Consider the following 13,190-nt stretch of genomic DNA (forward strand, 5'->3'; position numbering starts at 1 on the left):
TCACTTCAACTGACGGCTTAAGGCGTAGCTTACCTCATCTGCTCCATCAAATGGGCCTTTGCTCGTGCCACCGCCCGAATCTGATCGCCAAAGGGTCTTGGCGATGTAGGCCTCCTCTTGCCCTCACAACTTGGCCATTGTTCCCTCATCTGGGGGTAGAGGCGCCTTTCAGATCCTTCTCTACCTCCCTGAGCTTCAGAACAAGGAACCGGGTGGCTGGGCGCTCTCTTCGAACCTACCTTAGCCACCCTCTGAACTTCTTCCACCCTTTACACCATACCTGAACTCGTTCGAGACGAGAAGGATTTTACCTTGCCTGAACTCGCTCGACGGCGAGAAGGTCTTTAACTCGCCTGAACTCGCTCATGGGCGAGAAGATCTTTAACTCGCCTGAACTCGCTCATCGGCGAGAAGGTCTTTAACTCGTGCCTCTACATTGCCCCAGGGGCTACATCTTCTCTCCCCTAGAAACACTGAGGACTTTTCACTGGTGCCTCTACATTGCCCCAGAGGTTACATCTTCTCTCCCCTGGAAGCACTGAGGTCTTTTTACTCTAACTCGCCTGCACTCGCTTGACGGCGAGGAGGTCTTTATCTCTTTCTCGCCTCAGGACGCGCGAGGGCGTTGAGGTCTTTTAACTGGTGCCTCCGATCGCCTAAAAACGATGAGGACTTTAAACTTTAACTGATGCCGCCAATCGCCGAAAAACGATGGGGACTTAAAAACTTTTTAGAAAGCATGCAACATAACTTCAACTCGCCTTAAATCACGTATAAGTGACAAGGTCTTTCTTCAAAACTTTCGGAAAACAACAAGCATGCAATCTAAAATGCTTTAAACTTTGAAAACTCTTCTTTATTGGGCGGCCTCATTAAAAACCCTCCTTAGGGAAAAAAGAGTGCCCCCTTCAAACTGTTTTAACAGAAACATTGCAAAGCTCTTCGTGCTTGTTTTTACTTACAAAATTCTTAACTGTAATATAACTTGAGGTGCGTGGCGTTCCAAGTGCGAGGAATCGCCCCTCCTTCCAACATTTCTAAACGGTAGGCGCCGTTCCCGAGCGCCTCGGTTATCCTGAACAGTCCCGTCCACTTAGGTGACAGCTTGTTCTCCATCTCGTACTGGTGGGCCTTCCTCATCACCAGGTCGCCTTCTCTGAACTGTCTTGGCATCACCTTCGAGTTATACCTTCGTTCAATCCTTCTTTTCACTGCCTCAGCCTTCACTCTTGCCTCCTCCCTGACCTCATCCAGCAAATCCAGATTCAGCCTTCTTTCCTCATTCGAGTCTTCCGCTACAAAGTTCTGGAATCTCGGCGAGCTCTCTTGGATTTCCACTGGAATCATTGCGTCGCATCCATAGACCAGGCTGAATGGGGTCTCATGGGTTCCTGACTGCTCGGTGGTGTGGTACGCCCAGACTATACGGGGTACCTCCTCAGCCCAACTTCCTTTGGCTTTCTCTAGCCTTCTCTTCAAACCTCTTAGTAACACCCGATTGGCTGACTCTACTTGGCCATTCGTCTGAGGGTGCTCGACAGATGCAAATACTTGTTGAATTCCCTCCCCTTCGCACAGCTTCTTCAACAGGTGACTTGCGAACTGAGTTCCGTTATCTAACACCAGGCGCTTGGGCACACCAAACCGGCAGACGATGTTCTTCCACACAAAGCTCTCGATCTTGTGCGCGGTGATCTGGGCCACTGGTTCTGCTTCGATCCACTTGGTGAAATATTCGATCGCCACCACCAAGTACTTCATCTGCCTGATCGCCAATGGAAAAGGTCCCAGGATGTCGATCCCCCATGTATGAAACGGCCAAGGGCTGTAAATCGACTTCAACTCCTCGGGAGGCGCCTTGTGCCAATCGGCGTGCTGCTGACATTGCTTGCAACACTGTGCATACTTCTTGCAGTCTTCTCTCATTGTTGGCCAGTAGTAACCTGCACGGAGAGTCCTTGCAGCCAGAGCTCGACCCCCGACGTGGCTTCCGCATATCCCTTCATGGAGCTCGGCCATAATTCTTATACATTTTTCCCCGTGCACACATTCCAGGAGTGGGTGAGTGAACCCAAACCTATACAGCTCACCATCAATCATTGTGAACTTGCTAGAATTCTTCTTTATTTTCCTGGCCTCCGTCGGATCCAGCGGGAGAAGGCCATCCGCCAGGCATCGCTTGTACTGTGTTACCCAGGTGTCTGGGTCATGGGTAGCGCAGACCTGTGCCACGTTCACCTTCTCTCCCCAACATGCCCTTATTCTTGGCGATCTCAAGGTCTCCTGGGTCAAAGACCTGTGACTCCTCGCTGCTTTCTCCGTCGATCTGCTTATCTGAAGAACCAGGTGGTCTGCCACAAATGCTCTAGGCGTCTTCAGAGTTTCTTGAATCACCGTCCTCTGCCTACCCCCCTTGCCCGAACTGGCGAGCTTAGCTAGCAAGTCAGCTCGGGCATTCTGCTCTCTGGGCACATGCACTACCTCGAAGGAGACAAAGGAACTCTTCAACTCCTGCACATACTCCAGGTAAGCCGCCATTTGTGGATCTTTAGCCTGGAACTCGCCTGTTACTTGTCCCGTGACCAACAGCGAGTCAATCTTGGCCATTAACACCCTAGCTCCCATCTACTTGGCCAGCAAGATTCCGGCGATCAGCGCCTCATACTCTGCTTGGTTGTTGCTGGCTTTGAAGGCAAACCTCAGGGACTGTTCAATCAGCACGCCGTTGGGCCCTTCCAAGATGACTCCAACACCGCTACCCTGCTGGTTCGACGATCCGTCCACCGAAAGCACCCAACGAAAGTCATCCCCCTCAACTCGTGTTGCTTCTGACGAGAGCTCGACCACGAAATCTGCGAAAATCTGCCCCTTCATCGGACCTCGGGGCTCATACTTGATGTCGAACTCTGACAGCTCCACCGCCCACTTCACCATTCTCCCGGCGACGTCGGGCTTCTTCAGGACCTTCTGGATGGGCAAGTCGGTCATTACCAGTATCGTGAAGCTGTGGAAATAGTGGCGTAACCTTCTCGCCGAAAAAACCACTGCCAGTGCAGCTTTCTCCAAGGCCTGATATCTCACTTCGGGGCCCTGTAGCACCTTGCTGACAAAGTAAATAGGCTTTTGAGCCTGATCTTGGTCTTGGGCGAGCACCGCACTCACCGCCCTATCAGTCACGGCAAAATACAACCTGAGAGGGGTTCCCACCAGCGGTTTGCACAAAACCGGCGGGCTCGCCAGATACTCTTTAAGCTTGACCAAGGCTTCTTCACACTCCTTCGTCCAGGAAAACTTGTTATTCCGCCTTAAACACTGGAAATACGGATGGCCCTTCTCTCCGCTAGCCGACACGAAACGAGACAGGGCGGCCATCCGACCCGTGAGCTGCTGCACCTCCTTCAGGGTTGCCGGGCTCCTCATCGCCAAGATGGCGGCACACTTATCAGGGTTGGCTTCTATTCCTCTCTCAGTTAAGAGGAACCCCAAGAACTTCCCAGCCTCCACGCCAAAGATGCACTTCTCGGGATTCAGCTTTAACCTGAACTTGGCGATCGTAGTAAACAATTCCTCCAAGTCCGCAACGTGCTTGCTCTTCTCTGGCGAGGTCACGACCATGTCATCTACGTAGGCTTGCACATTCCTTCCCAACATCGGTGCAAGTACCCGATCCATCAACCTCTGGTACGTGGCCCCCGCGTTCTTCAGCCCAAATGGCATCACCTTGTAGCAGTAGCACGATCTCTCGGTCATGAAGGCAGTCTTCTCTTCATCCATGGGATGCATCTTTATCTGGTTGTACCCCGAGAAGGCATCCAGAAAACTCAGCAACTTACACCCTGCAGCACTGTCAACCAGGGCGTCTATGCTCGGCAAAGGATACGAATCCTTTGGGCAAGCCTTGTTCAGATCGGTGAAATCGACGCACAAGCGCCATTTCCCATTGCTCTTCTTCACCAGCACGACATTAGCTAGCCATTCAGGGTACTGGACTTCCCTGATATGGCCTACAGCGAGGAGCTTCTATGTTTCGTCCCTGATCGCCTGCCTTCTCTCCTCGTTGAATTTCCTTCTTCTCTGTCGTACCGGTCTGACCTGGTTGTTCATCGCCAAATGATGGCACAAGAAGTCGGGATCGATCCCGTGCATGTCCGAAGCGGACCATGCGAACGTATCCAGATGCCGCTCTATCACCTTGGCGATCTGGTCCTGGAGCTCAGCCTCCAGAGATCTTCCCAGCTTGAAGATCTTTCCCCCGATCTCCCTTTCGAGCCACTGCTCGACGGGTTTTGGTATGGTTTCTCTGGTGATTCCCAGCTCCCTCGCTTCCTCAGGGCGATTCCTCGCCTCTTCTTCCTCTAGACTGGCGTTCCCCTCCCCCAACTCAGCATCCACCATCACCACGTCGCTTTCGGCGGTCTCCTCTGTTACCGTCGGCCTGGGGTTCACACCGGGAGGCGGGGTGGTTGTCACGTAACTCACGGACCTCTTATTCTTCAGGCTATTCTCATAGCACTTATTTGCTTCTTTCTGGTCGGATTTGATGGTGATCACCACCCCTTCCATAGATGGCAGCTTCACCTTCATGTGCCGGGTCGAGGGTATAACGCCTATTCTGTTGAGCGTGGGTCTTCCCAACAGAATATTGTATGCTGAAGGAGCGTTCACGACAAGGTACTTGATTTTCTCTGTTCTCGAGCCCGCCTCATCCGTAAACGTAGTCCTCAACTCAATGTACCCCCTGACCTCCACCTGGTCGCCAGCGAAGCCATACAAACACCCTCCATAGGGCCTCAGCTGGTCAAGGGGTAGCTCCAACTGCGTGAAAGTCGGCCATAACATCACGTGCCGAGCTTCCTTGGTCCACCAGCACCCTGTGGACCTTCCTTCCTGCCGTAATCAGCGAGATGACTATGGGGTCGTTGTCATGAGGCACAACGTCCCGAAGATCTTGCTTTGTGAACGTAATGTCCACATCTGGCGAGTGGTCCTCGAACATGTCCACCGTCATCACAGACCTCGCATACTTCTTCCTCTGTGACGCGGTGCATCCACCACCCGAGAAACCTCCTGCAATGGTGTGGATCTCTCCGTGAGTGGGCATCTCGTGCTGCTGAGCCTCACCACCTGCGGGCTGGGAGCTCGACGCGCCCCCCGTCCTTCTATCCAGCAAGTAGTCATTTAGGAACCCGCTCTTGACCAGGTCGTCGAGCTGGTATCCTAAAGCCAAACATGAGTCCACGGTGTGGCCAAAGCCCTGGTGGAACTCACACCAGGCGTCTGGCTTTGGTCCCAACACCTTGTCGCCCACCTTCTCGGGCGCCTTCAGCCTAGCTGATATATTGGGAATGGCGATCAGATCCGCCAACCCCATGACAAACTTATGCTTTGGTGGGCGATTGTACTCCCGACGTGCTGGTTGAGAGCACCCTGGGCCCCTGCCCTTGTTCTTCCTTGGATCATAAGGATGGCGAGTCCTCTGATCCCTCTTGGCCGCCACTGTCTCCAGCACCCTCTGTGGCTGGATCCTGGTCTGGGCGCGTGGCCTAGCGGGGGCCACGCTTCCCCTCTTCTCGGCGACCTCACTTTCATCGGCGATGTGGGCCACCGCAAGTCGCCTAACCTCAGCAAACGTGGCGGGGTGAGCCCTGATCAACGCCTCACAGAAGGGTCCCGGCAGCACGCCCTTCTTGAATGCGTAGACCAGCATCTCTTCGTCCTTGGCTGGCGAGCGGACCATCTGTGCCCCAAAACGATTCAAGTAGTCCCTGAGGGACTCTCCCTGGTACTGCCTTATGTCGAACAGATCATAAGACACCCTGGGCGGCGCCTTGTTCACTATGTACTGCTCGACGAAGATCTTCGAAAACTGTTGGAAGTTGGTTATGTGCCCCGTAGGCAGGCTCACAAACCATTCCAGCGCCGTCCCTTGGAGTGTGCTCACAAACATCTTGCAATACACAGCGTCTGATCCTCCTGACAGCATCATCTGCGTATGGAACGTGGTGAGATGTGCCTCAGGATCCTCCACGCCGGTAAAAACAGCCTTCACGGGTACCACACTCGCAGGGATTGGCGTGTCTGTAATCGCCTGAGCGAAAGGCATAGGGAAAACGCGGGGCGGCGTTGACAGTGCGACCTCTTCAGCGACTGGGCGCCCTTGCTGCTCCTGAAGAGCTTGGCGCAATTCCTCAGTAACTCTACTGAGCTCTTCATTCCTGGCCTGAGAGGCGACCAGGTCCTCGTGCATTTTTGCCTGCTCTGTGCGCGAGGCTTCCACATTCGCCTGCAGCGAACGCATGATTTCCACCATCTGCGCCATAGTCATGGCGCCTTCAGCAGCAACGGGCGCAACTGGACTTGAACGGTTGCTTCTCATCTTTCTCATGAAAACTTGACAGATCACAAAGAGCGATGAACAACACCTTCTTTAGCGACGATTGATCCAGCGATCAATCGGTCAGAACTTCGCGAAACTTCGAAAAGCCTCAAGAACACAGCAAACCTTCACAGAAACTCGCAACTCCACCAAAAACCAACGCTTCTTCCACGAAAATCCAAAAGAGCAACAGAACTCAGATCTCACCGATTAAAACTCGCGCAAGCAGCAAAAAACCTCACCTCACCGGACAAAAACTCAAACGAACGGTGGAAAATGGTTGCACCAGCACACAACCAAACAGAAACCGCAGAAACCTCCAAGAACTCACGCTGTGGATGGGAACAGGTTTTACACGGCCCCACGGTGGGCGCCTGATGATCTTGCCTGTTGACCAAAACGCTGAAGCCTTGCCTCGTCACACCTGGATCGACTTCAGCGCCGTGTTAGCCTCCGTCTTTCACCGCGATCCACCTCAAGAACCTGCAAAAGACAGAACGGCGCCGCTGCGGCCGATCACGCTCCGACGCCCAAGTCAGCGACTGAACCACCAAATACTAAGAGAAAACTCAAGAACTCTAAGGAACCGTGCACAAATTCTCTCTCAGCGTACTCAAGACTCGCAAGTGTAAAGAAACAATCTGAACGTGCGTACCTCAGAAGTTCGTTGGAAACTCTTATGTACCTGCACACTTTCTCTCTCCAGACAGTTACACTTCTGGACACGTGGCTCGCATCCAGCTGTACACGTGTCACCATCTGGAGCATCCTTGACTTGGGCGCCACTTCTTACTCTTCAGGTTTTTTGGCTAAGTTACTTATGCATGATACAACTCAGTGCATAGCTGCCTTGGAGTGTGATCTCTTCTGGGTGGCGAGTTCGGGTGCCTTCGTACACACCTTCCCTGTGGTCTCGCCGGCCGTCTTCATGATCTGCCCTACCTGCTTCACTGTGTATGTTCAAGTAAGCTGTCTCCCGAGCTCATCCTCTGGCCAGCTGGGAAATGACTATCTGCCTTCATCTTCGGCGATGTCCTTGTTTCGGCGATCTCTAATCACTTGGTTTCCTGGGTTCACATCTGGCGACTTCATCTTCAAACCGGTGACCGCCGGTTTAGGTATGCTGGAGATCGGAACACGCCAACTTAATAACTGGCGACTACACGAACCCCCCCGACTTCCTTCCCTTCTGCTAGCCAGGTGTCCCGTTTAACACGCCTTTATAATAGCTCGATGCCACGTCAACACTTCCGACTACCAGGGCGGTACAACACTAAAGCAAGAAACAATCAAAAACAATAAAAGTACTACTAGAAGTAATGACAATTATGGAATGACATGACTAAGACAAAACTTGACATGATTACAAAATTAAAAGACATATGACAAAAATAACAACAAGTGAAAGCAAGCTTAGGGTAAACTCTAGGAAGGAGAATGCCATTCCAAAAGAGCAACCATACTCATATGAATAAGGAGTGTCATAAACCTTTTCACAAGCACTTGGTGTAACAAAAGAAAAACAGCAAGAAAAACTCAATTAACACCTAAAACAGAAACTTAAATTGCAAGAAAATTAAAGAGCTCTTGAAATTAAAGTGCACACAACTCAACAATTAAACAAGAAGAACCTAAGACTCATGATACCACATGATGTGATTCCACTAGCCATATAGAGAATGATTCTTGACATTCTTAGGAATCACCTTGAGCTGGACATTATTGAGGCACTTTTCTTAGAGTTGGATCAATGTTCTAAGACAAGAACTCACCAAAAACTAGTACCAAATCCCAAACTCATTTGGATGTTCCACATATTGTCAAATTGAACCAAAAGAGATGGAGGAAAGGCAAAAACACTAATTAACAAAACAAAACAGTAAGGTTCCGAATCAAAACGCTGGAATTGAAGAAGAAAAGATGAAGAACAACCAAGAACACAAATGAACCATAGCTACACATTAACAAGCTGAAATTGCCGAACCAAAACAACTAGGAAACAAGCTAAGACAAGGAAATTAACAAAAGAAGAAAGGAAGGAGAAGAGAATGCTCATGAAGATGGAAGAATGGTTGGATGATCACGCCACTAGAAGTATGGATGCTCCTAGATGAGTGTGCAAGCCGCCACTTGAGGAAACCATGATCCTTCAAGATAAGACTAGAGAAGAAGGCTCAAAAGCTCTCCAATGCTCACTCCAATTTTGAGTATAGTTTCTTTAGATCAATTCAAATCTGAAATTTACAAAGAGAGCACCTCTATTTATAGCCTAAGGTGCTGAAATATAAGCTACAAAAATTCAAAAACTCCCTCCCAAAAAGCTTCTAGAATTTGCGCCTAAAACAAAGCATGAGGAAGGTGTGACCTCTTCCTTCACTTTGGCACCTCCTTATTTACTCCTACACCTATCTACTAACACACCCCCCCTAAGACTCCTAACTAAAGACTAAAAGATGCTTTAACAATAGAGGTTTCTAATGTTTCCCTCTAAGCACCTTCAACAATATTCTTTATTATTTAATACTTGGCCTTGCCCTTTATAGGATGGACTTGGGCTTGGGCTTGGGCTTTGGGCTTGGGCCTTTCTTTTTATTTTATGTCTTCTTTTAATTTTGAGAAAACTAGAAGGAAGAACTTCAAGTGTGATGGTGAATGGCCTCTTCCTTCATTAATAAAATCCTCTTTTACTTGATTCTCATCAGAGAGGGGGATAGAGGCGAACCCCGACAAATGTGCAGCGATCATCGCCATGCGAAGCCCGATGTCGGTAAAGGAAGTGCAGCAGTTGACAGGGCGGATGGCGACGCTCTCAAGGTTTGTTTCTGCCGGGGGAGAGAAGGGGCACCCATATTTTCAGTGCCTCAAGAGAAATAGTCGCTTCGCATGGACTGACGAATGCGAAGCGGCTTTCATTAAGTTGAAAGAATACCTGGCGACGCCACCGGTCCTCTGCAAACCGGAAACGGGCGTGCCCCTCCGGCTGTACTTCACGCTAACGGAGCGGGCTATCAGCTCTGTGCTAGTCCAGGAGCAGGACCAGAGCCAAAAGCCCATTTATTTCGTGAGCAAGGCATTACAAGGCGCAGAGACGAGATACCAGGCGTTGGAAAAGGCAGCGTTAGCAGTGGTGTTTTCAGCCAGGAGGCTCCGTCATTACTTCCACAGCTTCACGGTGGTAGTGATGACAAACCTCCCTATACAGAAGGTGCTGCAGAAGCCTGACGTGGCGGGAAGAATGGTGCGCTGGGCGGTGGAGCTGTCAGAATTCGACATCCAGTATGAGCCTAGAGGATCCATCAAAGGGCAAGTGTACGCAGATTTTGTAGAAGAACTCTCGCCCGGAGGTGAACAAGAGGTGGAAGTGGGCTCGCAGTGGTTGCTCTCGGTTGATGGCTCTTCCAACCAACAAGGGAGTGGTGCGGGAATAGTCTTGGAGGGACCCAATGGCGTGCTGATTGAGCAAGCTCTGCGCTTCGCCTTTAAGGCAAGTAATAATCAGGAGGAATACGAAGCTCTGATCGCAGGAATGCTCCTGGCCAAGGAGATGGGCGCGCAGAACCTCTTGGTGAAAAGCGATTCCCAGCTGATTACGGGGCAGGTGTCGGGTGAGTTCCAGGCGAAGGACCCACAGATGGCGGCGTATCTGAAATACGTCCAGTTATTGAAAGGAGCATTCAACGCTCTTGAGCTGATACATGTCCCAAAGGAGCAGAATGCCAGAGCCGACCTGCTTGCCAAGCTGGCCAGCTCAGGCAAGGGGGGTAGACAGAGGACAGTGATCCAAGAGACGCTCAAAGCTCCGCGTAAATTCGTGGAAGATAACAGGGTGGATGTCCTCCAGATTTGTACAACAAGAGAAAGGCCAAGGAGTCATCGCTCTTTGACCCAAGATACGCTGAAGATGCCCCGCATCAGCACATACGCGGACACGCCCGAAGAGGGAAGGCAGACGCAGATATGTGCCCTAGCCGAGGGAGACACCTGGATGACGCCATACAGACGGTAACTGGCGGATGGGGCTCTCCCAGTGGAGCCTGAAGAAGGTAAGAAGGTCAAGAGAAATGCCGCAAGATACACTCTGGTGGACGGAGTGTTGTTCAGGCACGGGTTCACTCACCCTATCTTAACGTGTGTAAGTGGCGACGAGTGTACCAGGATAATGGCGGAGCTCCACGAAGGCATTTGCGGGAGCCACGTAGGGGGAAGGTCCTTAGCCTCCAAGGTGATACGCTCTCAGTCCGCAGAGCCCGGTTAAGTCGCGACCTCCGCTCTTGGTTTATCTTCGAACCTGCACCAAGGGAGATGAACGTGTCAGGGACACCATGAAGCAAAACACACACAGACAGAAAGTAACAAAGGCGGAATTTTCTAGGGCAGTGACTCCTACATATATACTTCTCAAGGGTTCCAGCATTGAACTCCAAGCTGATCAAGGTGGCGGAGTCAAAACCTCCCGCCTCGGCAAGAATCCGGCAAACCACCTGGTCACTCGGGGCTAGCTTCTTGAAGGGTTTGGATTTGAGGGCCCTCGTCTCCCTCACCCAGTATAGTGGAAAACCATCTAGGGCGGAGGGAACGAGATCAGAGCAACAGATCTTGAAGAACCTGCCCTTCCACCCAATGAACCTGCCCAAACGATGCAAGTGTAAGTGTTGCAGTTATAGCGCCAAACGACGCAAGTGGATGCACCGTGCGATCGAGCCACGTGGCGGAAGATGGGAGGAAGACCCTGGCACCACTGGTTAACACTCAGAAAATGTCGTATCGATGGAATGCCCGAGGGTACGATGTGCCGTCGAGAGTGGGTCAGGGGCACAGTAGATGTCAGGACCAAGTCAAGGGGCTGAACATCCCATCAACCATACGAGAGGCGCCACGTGGATAGCACAGGCGAAACCTTGAGCTCTTCGCTATCCCAGGCGTCGGCCAGGACCAAGGTTAAAGTCAATGTCAAGGTAAAGTTAACGCCCCTGGGCGACGCCAGCATGAGACGCCCGAGGCGTCACCAGGAAAGGCGTAGAGGGCGACGCCAGCATGAGACGTCGTGGGCATCGCCAACCCGAGTATCAGCGGTGCCGCCTCCCCGATACCCACAGGTAAGAAAGACTGTGGAGGGAGATGAAATCGAAGAAGTCGAAACTAGTTACTGACGGCGTCGCCTCCCCGATACCCACAGGTAGGAAAGACTGTGGAGGGAGACGAGATCGCCAAACGCCAGTGGACCGCTGGCAGGGTTGTTCCCCGATACCCATGGGAAGGAAAGACCATGGAGGGAACGAAGCGCTTTGGTGTTTAAGACACCCCAGGGACGATACGGCTCCGTTAGGCAAGGCTCCCCGTGGGCGTGGGCATCAACGCGTAACCCTATTCCAAGTGTTTAAGACCCAGAGTAGGTCTCAACTTTCGCGTTGCGACAATGGTAAGGCCATTGACGCCTTCACAAAGTGCAGGCGTCGGACATACAGGGTCGCCCAACGTAGCGAAAGAAACGGGTAAAGTACAGGCAAAACAATCGAAGCACGTGAAGGCAAAAACGAGGGTGAAATCATACAGGCGGAATTCGATAACTACAAAGTACAAAATTGTCATGCAAAACCCACAAATTGTGACGAAAGTGCAAACAGTTCAAAGAATTACAAGCTTATCAAAGAAGGTCAGAAACAAGCGTAAAGTGTGAAGGAGAAAGGTGGCGGTTGAGGGCGGCAGTTCAATCATCCATCTCCAAGGGCACGACCTTCCCGTCAACGATGTGATGAGTGGAATCACAGTTGGAAACGTCGATTCCCGGGTTCTCACAGACGGCCCTAGAGCCTCTCTGAACCCCTCCTCGAAGGTACCCGCCATGTCGTTGAAGAGGGTCTTCTTATCCTTCTCTAACTCCTCGATGATGGCGTCCCCCGAAGCCACCTGTTTCTCCAAAGCTTCCTTCTCTACACGGAGCCGGCTGACCTCGACCTGCAGTTTATCGTAGTCAACCTGGAGAAGGCCCATAGCTTTGGCCTGGGTAGCCATCTCCCCCTCCGTCCGCTCCAGTTTGTCAGCCTGCTCGCAGCATCGACTCTTCAAGACCTTTTGGACTTCATCGTAAGCTTCGACCACGCCCTGGAGGCCTGTTACTTGGACTTGAAGAGTGACTTCCCGAGTGAAGGAGTCAACCTGCAGCTCCACCGCCTCTGCCAATTGCTTTTCAGCCTCTTCCTTGGCCTCTTGCGCCTGCTTCAGGGTGGTTTGGTAAGTTTCATTTTGGCGTCCCAAAGTCTTCTTTTCCTCCTCCAGGGCAGCTACCCTTGTTTCCAAGGCCTGGAGGGTTTGAGTCTGCAGAACGGCGTTTCTGGCTTGGGCACGCCATTCAAGGGCCACCGCCAAGAAGGCTCCCAAGTAGAAGGGAATTCCCTCCTTCCTGTCGGAGCCTTCTGGCATTGATCCACCGCTGAAGCCCCTCATCAGATGCATAATTGGAGGAGGGATGGCAATAAGATCGGGGGCGGCGGCAACGGAGGCGGGAGAAGCAGAGACCTCTGCCGGTGACGGGGTGGAGCAGATTCGACATCTTCGCCTGCTTCCTCTTGGACCATTGCGGGGGGAAGAGAGGTAGCACTTGGAGGGTTGTCCCTGAAGGAATCCTCTCCTTTGGGCGATGCCGCTGATAGGAGGGGAACCCTCGCAACTTTCCTCCTCTTGAAGGGTGCCACGCCATCGGAGTCCTCACCATCGGATATAATCTCCAAGACCCGTTTTCCTTTGTCAAGGGGGGTTGGAGCCGGTGATGAAGCCACGGCCAGATGGACGGCGGCGATGGGCGGAGGAGAGCCGG

General features: G+C 51.9%; 1 protein-coding gene across 1 annotated transcript in view; it reads right to left on the minus strand.

Moving 5' to 3' along the window:
* LOC137815033 (uncharacterized) overlaps positions 1–12,820 on the minus strand; it is a 39,692-nt gene extending 26,872 nt beyond the window's left edge. Inside the window, exon 1 of the mRNA XM_068618056.1 lies at positions 12,214–12,820. Within this exon, the coding sequence (XP_068474157.1) occupies positions 12,214–12,820 (607 nt within the window). The remainder of the gene's footprint in view (positions 1–12,213) is intronic.
* Positions 12,821–13,190: the final 370 nt, after the last annotated feature.

Source organism: Phaseolus vulgaris, chromosome 10 (assembly GCF_000499845.2).
Source record: "Phaseolus vulgaris cultivar G19833 chromosome 10, P. vulgaris v2.0, whole genome shotgun sequence".
NCBI classification, from domain to species: domain Eukaryota; kingdom Viridiplantae; phylum Streptophyta; class Magnoliopsida; order Fabales; family Fabaceae; genus Phaseolus; species Phaseolus vulgaris.